The sequence below is a fragment of the Papaver somniferum genome, unplaced genomic scaffold, assembly GCF_003573695.1.
Source record: "Papaver somniferum cultivar HN1 unplaced genomic scaffold, ASM357369v1 unplaced-scaffold_79, whole genome shotgun sequence".
Classification (NCBI taxonomy): domain Eukaryota; kingdom Viridiplantae; phylum Streptophyta; class Magnoliopsida; order Ranunculales; family Papaveraceae; genus Papaver; species Papaver somniferum.
Genome location: NW_020650859.1, coordinates 1265870 through 1282057, shown reverse-complemented (window position 1 = coordinate 1282057; position 16188 = coordinate 1265870). Strand labels below are relative to the sequence as shown.

The 16188-nt window shown below is 37.6% G+C and overlaps 1 protein-coding gene across 1 annotated transcript; it reads left to right on the top strand.

Annotated features, from left to right (window-relative positions):
* Positions 1-5355: 5355 nt before the first annotated feature.
* Positions 5356-9384, top strand: LOC113344554 (histidine--tRNA ligase, cytoplasmic-like). Its single transcript, XM_026588506.1, has 7 exons — positions 5356-6833; positions 6944-7123; positions 7303-7560; positions 7711-7845; positions 8289-8576; positions 8656-8799; positions 9008-9384. The coding sequence occupies exons 1-7, from the start codon at positions 5424-5426 to the stop codon at positions 9320-9322; spliced, it is 2730 nt and encodes a 909-aa protein (XP_026444291.1). The 5' UTR covers positions 5356-5423; the 3' UTR covers positions 9323-9384.
* The last annotated feature ends 6804 nt before the right edge of the window (positions 9385-16188 follow it).

Genomic DNA, 16188 nt, shown 5'->3' with positions numbered 1-16188 from the left:
GATGCTACAAACAACTTTTGCTTAGAAAATTATGTTGGGAGAAGGAGGTTTTGGGCTAGTTTATAAGGTAAGTTTACTCGTGCTTGATTATTATAGCAATAGCGGTCAGCTTATTGGACATTCCTAATAAATTTTATTAAATGGAGATGGTATTTAGGGTGAACTGGAAAACGGGCAGGAAATAGCAGTGAAAAGACTCTCCACAAACTCTGCACTGGGTATTGAAGAGTTCAAGAACGAGGTTGTATTGTTTTCCAAACTTCAACACCGTAACCTTGTAAAATTGTTGGGCTGTTGCGTTGAAGGAGAAGAAAACATGTTAATTTATGAGTACATGCCCAAGAGCATCCTAGATGCATTTCTATTTGGTTCGTTTCATTTCTCATTTTCTATCAATTCTTTTTGGAGCCTTGCATGTGAGTCATTATGAAAATATTTTGATATGTTTTACCTTCTCCACGGATCAATTTTCTAGCACGGCTATTCTAAGGATATTCGTACTCGAGGGATAAGCGCTTCGATATTATTGGAGGGATTGTTCGGGGCCTTCTTTACCTTCACCGCGATTCTCGGTTAAGAGTTATTCATAGAGATCTCAAAGTCAGCAACATTCAACTGGATGAACACATGAGCCCAAAAATTTCAGACTTTGGAATGGCACGGATATTTGGTGGCGACCAAATAATAGCTAATACTAACCGGGTCGTCGGTACATTGTGAACTAGCTCCATGTTTCCTTAATCATCCTCTTAAATTTCATGTACTCGTCTTAGTTTCCTGTCTGTTGTCTAAAATGTCCTCAAAACTAAATGCAGTGGTTATATGTCTCCGGAGTATATAATGAGAGTCGCATTTTCGGAAAAGTAGGATGTGTTTAGTTTCGGGGTGCTGATACTAGAAATTGTGAGCGGTGAGAGAAATAACAGCTTTCACGTGGAAAATCCCACTACCACACCCCTTTAGATAATCCATAGAACAAGTTATGACACCATTATGAAGAACACTTAGAAAAATTTTATTAAGTTTAGAAATCAATACAAAGAAAGGAGATAGAACCCTAACTTGGGGAACAAATAACTTTCTCTAAAATTCTATCTCAACTCTCCACAGAAGATTTCTCTTACCATGGTGGTAGTTGGTCCTATGTATAGGAGTTTTACATAGTGGAGGACAGCTAATAAAGCCCTTATTTTCGGATCTGACGTACGATATTCTCGCACACTTATACTACATCTTCTCACACATGCTCCTGGCCTTCGCACAATTCTCACACTTTACTCGTGATTTCGTGATGTCATCGGCTCCGTCTTCTGGGATATTCTATGAACGACAGCAGTTCGCTCCTTTATAGTACAATTGCTTCGCATAGTTTCTTGATATGCGATGTTTTACCCCTACAAAAATCCTGAAGAACCTCTACACCTGCTGGTTCATGTAAGTAGTCACACCCATCAACCCTTTACTAAATTAATGTACTAGTAATAGATTATTCAAATTGAATATGAATTCTATGTTTCAGGCTTGGAGACTTTGGAGTGAAGGAAGATGGTCCGAGCAGGGCTGTCTTTGACACGGGGCCTAAAGGTCGACCGCACTAGGCCCAAAATTTAAAGGGGCCCTGAAAATTTTGTTCACTACCTATATATATTAGCGCTCATTTTGAACCAAGTTATAATTAGGACTGCACAAGAACCGGTCTAGAATTCCTGTACCGGTTTAGAACCGAAAGAGCCGAACCGAAATCGTACCGGAACCGGAATTAACGGTATAGGGATCGGTTCTCAAATTTCAGTCCCGGTTAACACCAGGTACAGGGACCGGTTCCGGTGGAAGTACCGGCATGTACCGGCTTGAAAGTCACGGTGATTAATAGCCATAGATTGTCTTATTATAATTGATCACGACCATTGATCCTAGGTATAGATAGTATCTGAGTATCGATTATATCGTCATTCTTCTTTTTTTTCTTCTCTCGGAACTGAAGAACAGAACTACTCCCATCTCTGTCTTTATCACCACCACCACCTTCTTGTTCACCGCCACCACCACCACCACCATCATCAATCAACAACAATCCATAACAACTAATTCATTCATCTGATTTGGGTAATTTCAAATTTGGTTGATTAACTTAGAGTTCTTAAGAACCAATTGCATGTTTAATTAAACTGTTTAATTGCATATTTGTATCTGAATTGGGGTTATAGAGGTGAACAGATTGAGAAAAAGATGGTGATGCTATTGCAGAAATTCAACAGGATATATGTTGTTGAAGAACAAGGAAGAAGATGGTGGTGGTGCTGAAGGGAAATTAGAGAATGGAGTTGTTGAACTGCTGATAGAGGATGGTTAATTGATTTTTTTGATTCCACCTAATTAATATCTAATCCATTGGTTTATGAATTTTGTGCAGACGAGGTTGATTAGTACGTGGTAAATCAGGATTCACTACTCAAATCACTACGGTGCAGAACGCAAATTGGCAAGAAGATCGAGAATCACAGGTCAGAAATTTTTTAATCTTGATTGATCATTGGTTTGATTTTTTTTACAACAATTGGATCTACCTTTACTATTAAAAAAAACTGAATTTGTTACTTGTCACCATATACAAAATTAAATCTCATATTGCAGAAAAAAAAATCTGTATACAGTCGTTTTAGTTCTTATTTCAAGATTACCACACATGATGATCAAAATTCGCCTCACTGTTGGCTGTTTTTAACCGAGTAGTGTTCAGTTGAAGACAATGCAATGAAAATCTGGCAAATGAACTGACTGGTCCTTTAGGTGCTGACCACCCAGGAGTGGGTTATCAACTAAAACCTTCGTGAAGACCTTAATTGAAGTCGAGACAACCGTCTTGTTCTAATAACCAAAATCAAGACTCTCTGATGGTAACTCTTTTTGAAGATTAAACCTACAATTCATACGTTCATCTTGAGGCTCCTTAACAAAATAATAGCCACTTTAGGGTGGAAAGATGGTCCTCTCCTGAATATAAGAATAATCCGAATGCGGCTTACCATCGATCTTTTGATCCACTCTATGTAGTCGATTTCGGTCATTTCGGCCGAAATTTCGGCGAAATTCCGGATTTCGGTCCAACAAGACACGATTTTGTTAATTTCGGTCGGACGAAATCTTTGCGAAAATTTCGGCCGGAAACGCGTTTTTCGGTCGGAATTGATTTGTCTTGGACGGATTTTTTTTTCTTTTTAAATTGAGTGGACTAATCTCAGGTACAAAAATTAAAAAGATTTATTCACTCACTAGTATTATTGCTTGTTACTGTGTTTGAATTTCTTGAGCTAAAATTATTATTTGGTGTTGATGATGAGGAAGGTGAACAACCAGATTTACTAATACTATGTTTCTTTTAAGTGATTATCGATACGAGGATATAAAATATGAAACCGAGATTTTTACCGAGATTTTGAAACGGAATTTCCCCGAGACAAAGTTGTACCAGTATCTCGGTGTCGACCGAGACAATCCGAAATCCGAAATTGACTACCTTGGATCCACTCATATCTTTTAATCGCGTAATGGAAAATATTCGTCACCCTCAAGGTCCCATTGATCACGGGTATTGCACTACCCCTGGATTTTCCAGAAAGAATCAAATTTCAATTACTAGTGTTATGTAATATGTACTTACTATTTATTTATTTTTGTGAAATTCGTCACTCTAGGTTTTTTTTTAACCGCCTTCAAAAAGGTTAATGATCCCCTCAATTATTGGTAGCAATCAAATAGGAGCACACACCAGTACATTAAACCTCATATCAATACAAAATCTCCCCAATGGGGTGGATTTCCCCAATGGGATTCCACGGCGGATGTAGACAATACTTGCCGAACCACGTTAAATCTTTGTCTTCTTATTTGTTTTCAATCGTTTTCCAGCCCTAATTCGCTAATCATTGTGTTTAGTGCCTAGAAGTAATTTTGGGTACAAACAGTACCCAATTACTAGCTTTACGAACTCAAGTTGAAAATCGAATGTCAATCATATCCACCGAAGTACTTAACAAAAGTATTCATCTCATACATGTGAGTTAGTCTACCATGTTGGTTGCTAGAACATGGGTCTCGGTAACTCTTTCTTTCTTGTACCAAATGAATCAGAATACTAAATTCGATATAACGAATCCTTAAAAATGTTATCTTCTAATTAGATAACCAAACACTCACCTAACCCTAATCCCTTAATAAAATTTTACGTCAATCACAATCAATCAAAAAATCATACATGACGAACTTTCTTATGAATTTTGGATTTTGAAAAAAATAAATAGAAATAAAATTTTTGGATTCGACTTACTTAGAGAGATCTCGTGAAGATGATATCATTTTTTGATATCGTCCCTTAATATCTTGATCCAGTTAAATATGATTTGGTTAAGATTTACCGGAAGATGTGTATTCTTTTTCGTAGGGCATATTTTTATTCGTCACGGTTCCGGACTGGTTATTAGCATATATCCATTTGAAAGATGTAATGCTCTGTAGGTGCAAAAAATCCTATGTATTTATTATTTAGACCTTTTATTTATGGGGTCTATACAAATAGCATATATATATATAAGACCTTATGTCTAAAATACCATTTTCAACAATAGAGGAGCTTAATCCTTAGAATTTCATACGTGGTGGTGACTCGTAGTGGACGTGTGTATTGTTCTTTTCCGCTAGTGTAGAAGAACAAGGAGGAAAGTAGAAGAAGGAAAGAAAAAGTAATGACGGATGAAAATAAATTACTCCCTCCTATTCTAATTAATAGGCTGGTTTTGTTTTTAGAGAAAAATTAAGGAAATTAAGAAAACTAATCATTGAAAGTGGTCCTCATCACACTTGTCAATAAAAGAAGTGAAGTGAAATGGTCCCCATGACACTTGTCACCAAAAGAAGTAAAGTGAAATGGTCCACATGACACTTGTCATCAAAAGAAGTTAGAGAAAAATGGTCCCAAAAAACTAAAGTAACATTTGACTTTCCCAATTAAGAAACAACCTTTTTTTTTTTTTTTTGAAACATGCCTATTATTTACGAGAGAGGGAGTATGTCTTAACCTAAAATTAACATCTTGAATTGGATATAAATTTGGAATAAGGGCTTAGATGAACCGGGTTTTGGTGTACATGTACTGTCGAGAATGGGATACTATTTCTTGTACCCCTTTTCCGATTCCAGCTTAGATTTTTTGGTCCTGGACCGGTTCTCCAATTCCGGGCCGGTTATTAGCGGCTCTAAATTCAACTACCCGGATCGTGGCTCCTCCCCTTGGGGACTATAAATACTGAATGCAACCTCATTCTAGGGTTTTTCTTAAGCATCACCTTTTACCTTTACTCTTCTTCTCTCCCTTTGCCTCTCGTTTAATCTGCGGCTGCTTCGAAGGTTGAGAGAGTCCATCATCGATGGAGGTAATAATAATTGGAGGAAAGGGCTCATCTCTTTCTTCATCATCTGTTTATGCCATTGCAAATGGTCTCAGTAAGGTGGATATCGATTCGTCAGTATCCAAGAAGCTAGATTTCAATTCTCCTCATCTGAATTACTCCCTAGGTGAGGTAAAGTCCATCCCCAATTCCCTTCTAACATTAATTGAAACTCGTGCATGTCTTGTTCTTCTTCTCAACAAGCTCATAATCACTCAGATTGATATTCGTTTTCTTCTTCCCGATTTAATTTGCAAGACCCTTAACCAGGAAAGATTTGATTTTCGAAATTTGGATTTTTCTTCTGCGTTAGGGTTTTTAGATTCATTTTTCAAATTGAATGGTATTACCCTAGGTGACACAGGATATACTCCAGGGGAATTGAATGTTCTAGAGAAATCGGTTTACGGAATTTGTGCAATTTTAGATTCTTGTTCATCTTCTTTATCGCCTATTGCCGATGCTGTTGCCTCGTTATCTTGCGAAGCTTTGAATGCTGATGCATCTGTACTAGCAGTCAGGTCATTGGATTCCGGTAATGGGTTTTCAATTAAGGATGTGGTATCTGTTGCTAGGGATTTCAAGGTTTTACTTAACGGGTCAAATCTGCTTGTTGGCAAAACCAAGGGTTGCCAGTTGCTATCTGACATAACTGAGGTTCATGGAAGTTTTAGGGAAAGTGTTAAGCAGATACACTCGATAACACTTGTGGAGCTGAATACTAGTGTGAAAATTAGCAAGGATGGTTCGTCCAGCAGCGCAGGGAGTCAGAAAACATTAGTGAAGACATTTTTTTCTTTTGCGATGTCAGTCTTTCATCTAGGTGAGAGTAGTTTCTATCGAGCTAGATTATTGGCAGATGTTGCTGGCTCCAATATGGGGAAGATATTTCAATGCGGCTGCCCAAACATTGATGAGTTGAGAAATGCCATCACGTCGATAACGACACTAGCTGCATGTGGAGTGAATTATCTTGGTTTCTTTCATGTTATAAACAGGTTAGTGGCAACAGTTAAAGATATTCTTGCTTGGGAAGCTGTGTTGGCAATTCATTCACTTGAAAGGATGGAGTCATTAGAGAGGAGTGAAGAGATTTCGGTTGCATCTTTAAGTGTTGAAGCCAACAGAGTGAAGGAAAGTCCAGTAGAAGAGAACCAAAAGAAAAACAAGGTGCTTTTGGGTAAGGGAACTGTGGTAATAAAGCAGCTCCTTAAGGACCGGTTGAAGACTGGTGGCGATCCATTCTGGGATTGCGCACACTTTAATAATTGGGTGTGCAATCTCTCTTTGTTTTTTGAGCCAAAGGATCCAGAACTTCACAAGTTTTTGAAGAAAATGAAGGAGATGGTAGAGACTAATGAGTCTAGAAGACTTCCCAAGGTTCCCAAGGTGAGAAGGAACAATATCTTATCTTTTGGATTGTAGTCTCTAATATTTCCATGGAAACCTTAAATTTTAGTATTTGGCTGAATGCTTTGGTTTGTTTTTTGATTTACCAGGGGACTCGAGATTTTTCGAAAGAGCAAATGGCCATCAGGGAAAGAGCATTTAAAATCATAGAAGGGGTGTTTAAAAGGCATGGGGCCATGGCCCTTGATACTCCTGCTTTTGAATTGAGAGAGACTCTCATGGGAAAATATGGTGAAGACTCAAAGCTGGTGTTTGACCTTGCTGATCAGGTACTAGTAATTTTGTTCTTTGGTTGTCATACAGCGCAATTCATTGTTTTGAGCTCAGGTTTTATCGCAGTAGCTTACCGGTTTTTATCTTTGATGTCTTCTAAGTCATTCATTGTGTTTGGGAATGGAGTACTTTGTGTGTTTTTTTCGGGATCTTAATTGGTTGATAATGTTTTCAGGGTGGTGAGCTATGCTCTCTTCGGTACGATCTTACCGTACCATTTGCTAGGTATGTAGCAATGAACGCCATCTCTTCATTTAAAAGGTACCAGATTGGTAAGGTATATCGAAGGGACAACATATCTAAGGGACGATTCCGCGAATTCTACCAGTGTGACTTTGATATTGCTGGTCAATATTGTGCAATGGGACCTGATTTTGAGGTTGTTAAAGTTTTGACCGAGCTACTGGATGAATTAAACATTGGGGATTATGAGGTATTTCTTTTGGTGGACTATGTCATCAAGTCGCTTCATAGTTTTGGTCTCTGTTTCGATACTTGCAAATTTGGTCGCTACAATTTGCTTGCTCATTGATATCAGTTTCTTACAATCCCTGGATTCTTAATCACTCTCTTTCTACTATAGATTAAACTGAATCACCGAAAGCTGCTGGATGGAATGCTGGAAATTTGTGGAGTTCCACCCGAAAAATTCAGAACAATATGCTCAAGCATTGATAAGTTAGACAAGAATGGGTTTGACGGTATCAAGAAGGAGATGGTGAGTACATTATTTTATTAGCTTGGTTTATGACGCGTGAATTCATTTATAATGCTTCTTAATCCATATTATCTGTGCAGCATGGTTCAGGTGCCTCAGGTTATATTAGCCTACCCTAGTTTAATAAATCTCTGCCAGATTATGCTTTGTTGTGATCTAGTGTTTGAATACCATAATCAGATAGGGGTAATTGCATGTGAAATCTGACATTTTTGCTCTTTCAAATTCAATTGCACAAACATGTACTTGTGATGTGATCCTATCAGTGGAATTTTAACTACCCCTTCGGATTTGACCTTTCATGCATGATTATTTTTCTACTCTTTTAGTTGTGCGAGATTAATTCCCTCGTCTTTCTCCCTTCTTCATTTTTTTGCTTATTTTTGCATTTCAGTTTGGAATCTATAGAATTTGTGAATCATCTACAATGTAATATGTGCTAGGTGGAAGAGAAAGGCTTGGCTGCTGAAGTGGCAGATAAAATTGGTGCTCTTATGAATAAGCATGGACCTCCTTTGGAGTTGCTGTCTGAATTGAAACAACAAGGCAGCCAGTTCCTAGAAAATGATAGATCTAATCTTGCATTGAAGGATTTAGAGATTCTTTTCCAAGCATTGGAAAGATCAAAATGTGCACATAGAGTGGTTTTTGACTTGAGTCTTGCGAGAGGTCTTGACTATTATACCGGGGTAATATTTGAAGCTGTTTTTAAAGGCACAGGCACTACAGAGGTAAATATTTGATCCTTGCTATTTTTTTTCTATTTGGGGTGCTACTTTTTTATGCCGTCTGACACAGTTGTTTCCTCAGGTTGGTTCAATTGCAGCTGGAGGGCGTTATGACAATCTTATAGGAATGTTTGGTGCGAGGCAAGTCCCAGCAGTTGGTGTTAGCCTCGGAATTGAGCGGGTTTTTACCATAATGATGGAACAGCTTGGGAAGGATGGTAACCAGGTCTGTTATAATTCTTTTTATTTGAACAATTTCGTTTTGTAGCAAAGTCTATGATCAATCTCAAAATTAGTTATATGCATCCCTTGATGGGTTATGAACTGCTGTTCACCTTTAACGCGCACGTACAGCTGGATAAAAAAAAATGTTTGATCTTGATAACCTTGGAATTATGCTGGTACGTTACCCCTTGGACTTTTTATTATGACAGTCGATCCGGGCCACAGAAACACAAGTCTTGGTTAGTATTTTTGAAGAGGATCTGGGGCAAGCTGCTGAACTGGTGAGCGAATTGTGGAGTGCTAAAGTGAAAGCAGAGTACCTGGTTAGTAAGAGAGTTACAAAACATATGGAGCGTGCCAAAGAATCTAGGATACCACTCATGGTAATTGTTGATCGTAAAGGCATAGTTAGAATTAGAGACGTGGAGGCCAACACAGAGGAGGTGGTTTCCAGGAATACAGTTGTCGAGAATATGCGGAGGCGTTTGAACCTTGGACCCTTGTCAACCCCCTTCCTCCTGTAGATCTCAGAAATGTTTTCAGATCTAATTTTTAATACATTTTCTAGTTTTACCTTCTTGTTGAACATGTTAATGTTCTAGAGTTTGCCTAAGTTGAACCTTGTTAAGGGGTTTCGTGAGTGGTGAACATGACTGCCAGTATTTTAACAACTCTACATATGTCATAGTTGATTACAGGCTCTCTTTTTTTACCTCATACACATGACGACACGAGTAGATTAATGGAAGTGAATCTTCATATATTTTGAACATTTATCTTTTTATGATGATGATGTGAAATGCACCATAGTTATTATGCACATGATATCCCTGAAATCCCAAATAATGATCTTACTGGTCTAACTCAAGTCTATTTTGTTGGAACTATTCATACTTCTCATCATCGATGTGCTGATTCCCCACTGAGTTGTTCCACTCAATGATAAGGAAGTGCAAAATCCGCCTCATGTTTATACCGTATGCATATAGCATACAACTTAAGGGTGCACATGGTACGGTTCGGCTCGGTTCTCGCCGAAGCCGAGTACCTGTACCTCCCAGAGGTCGGTTCCCAGATTTTGGAACGATACCGGTACCGTGTACCTCGGTTCCGGTACCATTCGGTACATGTACGGTTTCGGTACGGGACCGGTACCGGTCGGTACTTTTCCAGTAGCAACATCATTGTCATTAAAACTCTGGATTTAATCAAACCTGCACCACCTAAAACTCCATTACTCAAACATGTAACACTTCATCAGTTCATCACCATTTCACTCCAAAGATACCCAAGCCATCACCTTCATCAACTTACAACTCCACCTGTAGCTTCAGCTTAACTATTTTATCCCACTATCTCCATTTCTGCATCACTAACAACATCATCCCAACACTAGTTTATTCCATTAATCTAAACCTCACTGCAACTCTAAGAAATTACAGCTCCATTCACATAATCTGCACCACCATCCCTGGAACTAAAGTTCAGCTGCATACTCAACTCCTCTTCTTCCCGAACTACAACTCAGCTCAACAATTTCATTACCTCCAGCAATCCAATAAATCACTAAGCCTAATACAATTCAACTTCTCAAACATTTAACCAATTCAATCATCTCCAACTCTGACAACTAGAGCCAGTTATACCAAACAACTATCTTAACTATAACTCACAGATTCACATACATTCATATACACTCAAGATAATCAATAATCTACCAATTGAAACGAAAATACTAAACTTAATCGAAAAAGGAATCTTACCCAAGCGTTAGAATCCTCTGAAAAGCTGAATTTCCAATTCAAGTTTATAACATACATTCAAACTCTTCAATTCGACCAAACCCAGTCTCTAATAATCCATGTAGAACCTTAAATTCAACTTCTAAATCTCATTTGAGTTCCTCTTGTGAAACCCTAACTCTTCAACCTAACATCAACAGCTTCTGAACATCAATTTAAACAACAACCCATTGATTCTGCGTGCAACAAATACTCGATATCGTTAATAATTCTTCTCAAACCCTTATCTCAAGTTGGGGAAGAACACATGAACCCTAACCCTTCAATTTCTCAAATCAAACTCCCGAATCAGAAACCTTAATCTTCATCCTCAAATATGCCTTGATCTCTGCTCAACCCTCACGATCTCATAATTTAATTTCATCTGTCAAAACTTTCAGAATCGCCAGAGGCGAAGAACAGAAGAAGAAAGAAAGGGAAGTAGGAAACTGAAACCCTAACCGGCTAACCATTAGTTTATATATCCCCTTTAATCTAACGGCTAATACTGATCCTTATCCCCCAAATCTAACGGTTTATATAATTCGGGACTTTCGGTCTGGTACGGCACGGTACTTGTATTGGACAGTGTACCTGTACCTCCCATACCTCGGTTCCTATTTTTGGGACCGGTACCTGTACCTTGTACCTCGGTTCGGTCCAAAACCAAGTACGGTTTCACCGGTTCCGGTTCGGTTCGTCGGTCCGGCTCGGTTCCTGTGCACCCTTAATACAACTGGTATATATATAGCTGCATAAAAAAATGGTATATATTGTTGTAGAAATATTATTGGTGGTGTGGTTGACCATCTCCATGTGTCACTATGCATGGATAACTTCTCTCCGTGCTAGACACATGTAACATTTCCTCTAACTCAATCAACACATGTAAAACCATCTCACATGCAAGCTAACACATGTTTACAAACGGCACAATGATTAAAGTCACAGAAGCTCTATATGCACCAAGAGCTCACCGCGCTTTTTAAGTTTCAAGGATATCCGTGCAAATGGTTATCACTTGGAAACTCATTGTGAAAATGGAATTGAGTACATATATGTGACCTCTAGTGAATGCGGAAGGAAGCGCATCCTAGAGAAACTAATGAGTCACTCTAGTGGATTGTATATAACCACTATTAGGATTATCGAATCCCATGTGGTTTCCAACGATGAACTATTGGCCAGTGACTTATATAGGCTTTGGCACGATCGACTAGGGCACCCAGGTCGTGATATGATGATTCGTGTTTTGAAGAACTCACACGGACATCCTTTCTTTAAAAAATAATACCGGTTTATCCGAAAATGTAAATCCGATAGAAAAAGACCAATTTGTAAATGAATTACAAAATTATGATCATTTTGTGACCGAATTACAAAAAGTATGACCATTTTGTAATTGGTCCTAAAGAAAATGAATAATTTTATACTATCTGTATACATTTTATTGAAAAATATCATTGAAGCTTGAGAGATCGTGCAGAAATTACTAACTTAACTATTGATCGGAAAATGCTGAATTCGGATGTCCGTCAGAAATTACTATCTTTGATTATCGGTGAAAAATTACTGAACACATTGAGCTATTACATTCACAGTCTAGATTTAGTCTTCAATGTCAGCACGAGAAATATGGAAATTTGGCATGCCGAATGCAGAATCAACGTGGCAATTGGTGGGTAGTGTTTGTGTCAAATGGTTTTCATCAGCAATGGAGTTGTACCAAGAAAATATCAGGCTAGATAAAGATTTGACTCGGTGGGTCCCACGTCAGTTAAAAGATGATGTTGATTGTCAGGAGGATACTGTTAGGTTGCAGTTGCACGTGATGGTAGTGGAAAACTGCAAATGGATGGGGATGATTCGTTGTACCCTGGTACATCGTTTTACGTCCAGATGCTCTCTGTTTATATGTGATGATGAGAAGATAAAGTGTAGACAGCCGTAGGATTGTCGGGGAATGTAGACAAGAAATTCGAGATGGTTGGTGCTTGGTGCAGTGGGGGCCAGTATTAGCTGTAGTACATAGATTTATGATGATCAATTATGTCGACTATTTTTGTGAGTTTCTATGTTTAGGGTTCATAACTCAAATAAGGTGCCCACCACCATAATGCGTAAAGGAATAGGATGCTACAGCTACTGATTGATGGCTTTGTGAACCTTCTTTAGTTCATCCAGGCCAGCCAAACACTTTGCTGGTGCCTTTCTATATGCCCGGCCGGTTCTTTTGTATTGGTAAATTTGTTTGGGGGTGAAAATGTAATGGAGAAAAAATTGGCAAACTGGTTGATGGAATTTCGAATAGTGCGATTGATGATAAATGCTAGCAGACAACGCTCGGGGAAAAACGCTAACAGGCAACTCTTTCAGAAAAAAAGATGCTAGCAGACAACTCTTTAAAAATGTTCCACGAGTAAAACGTGTACATAACTGGGAGATACATAAAATAATTGGTGATATTAGAAAAAGACAAAAACGGAATTTAAATAGTAAATCAAGGTCTAATACCTTATACGGTTAATGTATATAATTCCTAATTTATCCCTCCTTAATTATGTGTATACGGCTAATGTATATAATTCCTAATTTATCCCTCCTTAATTATGTTTAGTGGTACGTTATAATTATTTAAGTTAATAGATTAGTTTGATAATGATTAGGATAAATCATAATCATGAAAGTTTAAGCGAAGAACCAATCCACGAAAGTAAACAAGCTGAACATACAAGTGTTATAGTTACTCATGTAAGTATTAATGTGTTGAATTTTGATTTTTTTTTTCATTGAACTCGCCATTGTTATGCCTGGAAAGTCAGTGTTGGCATTGTAAAAGTATGAATACTATGTCTGCAGGGACCAAATCGGCATTGTATTCATACTTTCACCATGTCGATACACAGTATCTCCCAATTTTGAAATTGTAAGTATATTGCCGGCACAAAAATTTCATTATCGAGCATGCCGGTAGTAGTGCCGGCATGGTACATTGCTTAACTTGTTATGCCGGCACATGAAGCAAATTTTCCAAAAACTTTAGTTTTTTTAATTGGCTATCGATATTGATAGATTTCTATTGAGCATGCCGGTAATTAATAACCTCGGGATGGTATTCATACTAAAAACAATGTCGGCATAATAAAACGGCATGGTGCTCATACTAAAACTATGCCGGAACGCAAAACCAGCACAATACCTGTATTAACTGAAACTAAAAATTTTCAGTTATAATTTGTGATCCTAACCTAAATGAATTCTTTTAAAACAAATCGATGATTAGGTTTCTTTCAAGAAGGCATATTTATATATAATAGATTAATCGCCGATTTTTTTTCTCATGAAACAACGATAAAACCTAATCATACTAGTTAGTCCTAACTCATTCAACTAGGTACAAATTAGTCTTTTTTTATGGAAGGTACATAAATAATCTTCCTGATTTACCATTTGGTCCAAATATTTATAATTTAGTCCAAAGTGACTCATGATGATGTCAACAGTTTTAAATAATATTAAAAAAAAGATCAATTTATCTTTTGAACCGTTTGTCCTAAAATTCAAAAACATTATATATTCGGAAAGCTCTTACCAAGAGCTACAAAAAGAGTACCCATGTGACTATATAATTCTCATTTTAAAAAAAATTTAGTTTATAGTGGTGTACAAACATGTACACATCTACAAAAATACTACCCGTTTACAACCCACTCATTACCAACACGATCTCAAACGCTCAACCACTCTTAATCCTGCTGCTGCAAACAACTACAACACCTCAACCATTCAACTTAAATTATATAATCCGTTTGTGTAAATTTCCAATGTTAGCTGCACTTCTCTGCAGCAATACTACCCATCCAACAACAACATATATTCCTGCTTCTCAGTACCACCAACATCACACATTTTAGATTTCATTTTTGCATCTCCATCGGCATTTCATATTTATTCACCAGATCACCATTTCAGAGTTCTACTATCTCAATAGCACAAGTTACTCAGCTGCACAATTCCTTGTACTGCAACATAGAAGCAAACCCATTCTTCCAAATTACCCATAGCATCACCTGCAATTACTTCATAGCCAGCTGCATACCCTGTAATTGATCATCCAGCAACAATACACATCGCTTCTTCATTTCGTTATCAGCTTACTCACTGTAGACTCTAAACAACACAAAGTAACAGTACTGTCTCCATCTTATATTCATCAAATCAACAGTTTTAACACCCTTGAAATCTCAGCAACACCATCTTTTTTTAGACTCGAGCAGGAATAAGCTTTAGTCAAACCAAACACATCTTTCCTTCACTGAAAAAAAAAAACCACATCTTCTAATTCATGTACAATCACAAACTGCATCATGTTTCTAACCACAGATTCAACCCCAGGACAACCATTAACAAGCATGAGACCTTCCATCAAATCGCCGACATTTAGCTCCATCAGATATAACGTCAGCGTTCTTTTTATTCTACAGCCCTTGCAACAACGTCCTTTCTTGCCCTCTCTTCCTTCATTAAAGCTCTAAGAGCAAGAGCAAGGTGTACAAGCATATACACCTGTAACAAGCACACAAAAAAGGTGCACTTTTATATGCGTCTATATAATTGGTGTACAAGAAAATACACCGGTTAAATCTTACGTACTTTTAAGAATATATGCATATCATTATTTTTGTTGAATGATCTTTTTTGATGTATATCTGACCAGATTCGAGAGGTTGTTTCCAATCTGGGTTGCATCCGTTCATGGAAGTACTACCAAGTAAAGGTGGGGAAACCAAAAGCGAACAAAATATAAGCGAACACAAAACATCCAATAGTATAAAGCAAAATGTCTTGGTGAGCATTGATAACAGAGAAAATTGATGGAAGAATGAAAACCAGACAATGTCTCCCATGACAGCAAAAAATTTAGGCATGGGAACTTATGGGGAAAGAGAAGGGAAATAAATTTGAAGCTAACCTTAGAGAAGGTAATATCTTCAAGGATGTCTAGGCAAATACTTCGATCGCTGTTTATATTCGGGTGAAATAATTTCGTCCTAAATGCAACCTAAAATACAAAATAAGGAAACAAGACCTTAAGATGTCAAACCAAAGAACATACAAGTTACTAGAACTATGCAATGTAATGATAACCATAAAATCATATCAATGGAACGAGTGAAGATAAGACTTCATTCAAATATTGGAGGAGGCCGACGTCTGGTTGGTTAAAATTCAACAACACATTAATATGAACATGTAAAATGTCACATATCTGCACATAAATGCAAAATTGTTTAATGAGGATGTTTTTACCTAATTTTTCCAGAAGTCACTACCTAGGAATCTTCACCAAGGATTTGATTGTACTATGACCTTGATGTCTGCATTCCAATTAATACAACAACACATATAAGAAGCTGAATGTATCACATGTCTATGCGGTACAAATGCATATTCAGTAATGTAATGGCAGCTAACTTCCATACAGCAGCGCGTACCTGTTACATTCTTGGGTTATATAACTAACAAATGACGCTTCAAAAGGCTGCATCATGAGATGTACAACTATGTGCACAATGGAAATCAACATGTGTGTGCACATTAAGAAAATA

Excerpts from the sequence above, each read along its gene's own strand:
- LOC113344554 (XM_026588506.1), top strand. The coding sequence starts at position 5,424 with ATGGAGGTAATAATAATTGGAGGAAAGGGCTCATCTCTTTCTTCATCA. Across the intron at positions 6,834-6,943 it reads GACTTCCCAAGGTTCCCAAG|GGGACTCGAGATTTTTCGAA; the intron begins GTGAGAAGGAAC and ends TTGATTTACCAG. Across the intron at positions 7,846-8,288 it reads ACGGTATCAAGAAGGAGATG|GTGGAAGAGAAAGGCTTGGC; the intron begins GTGAGTACATTA and ends AATATGTGCTAG.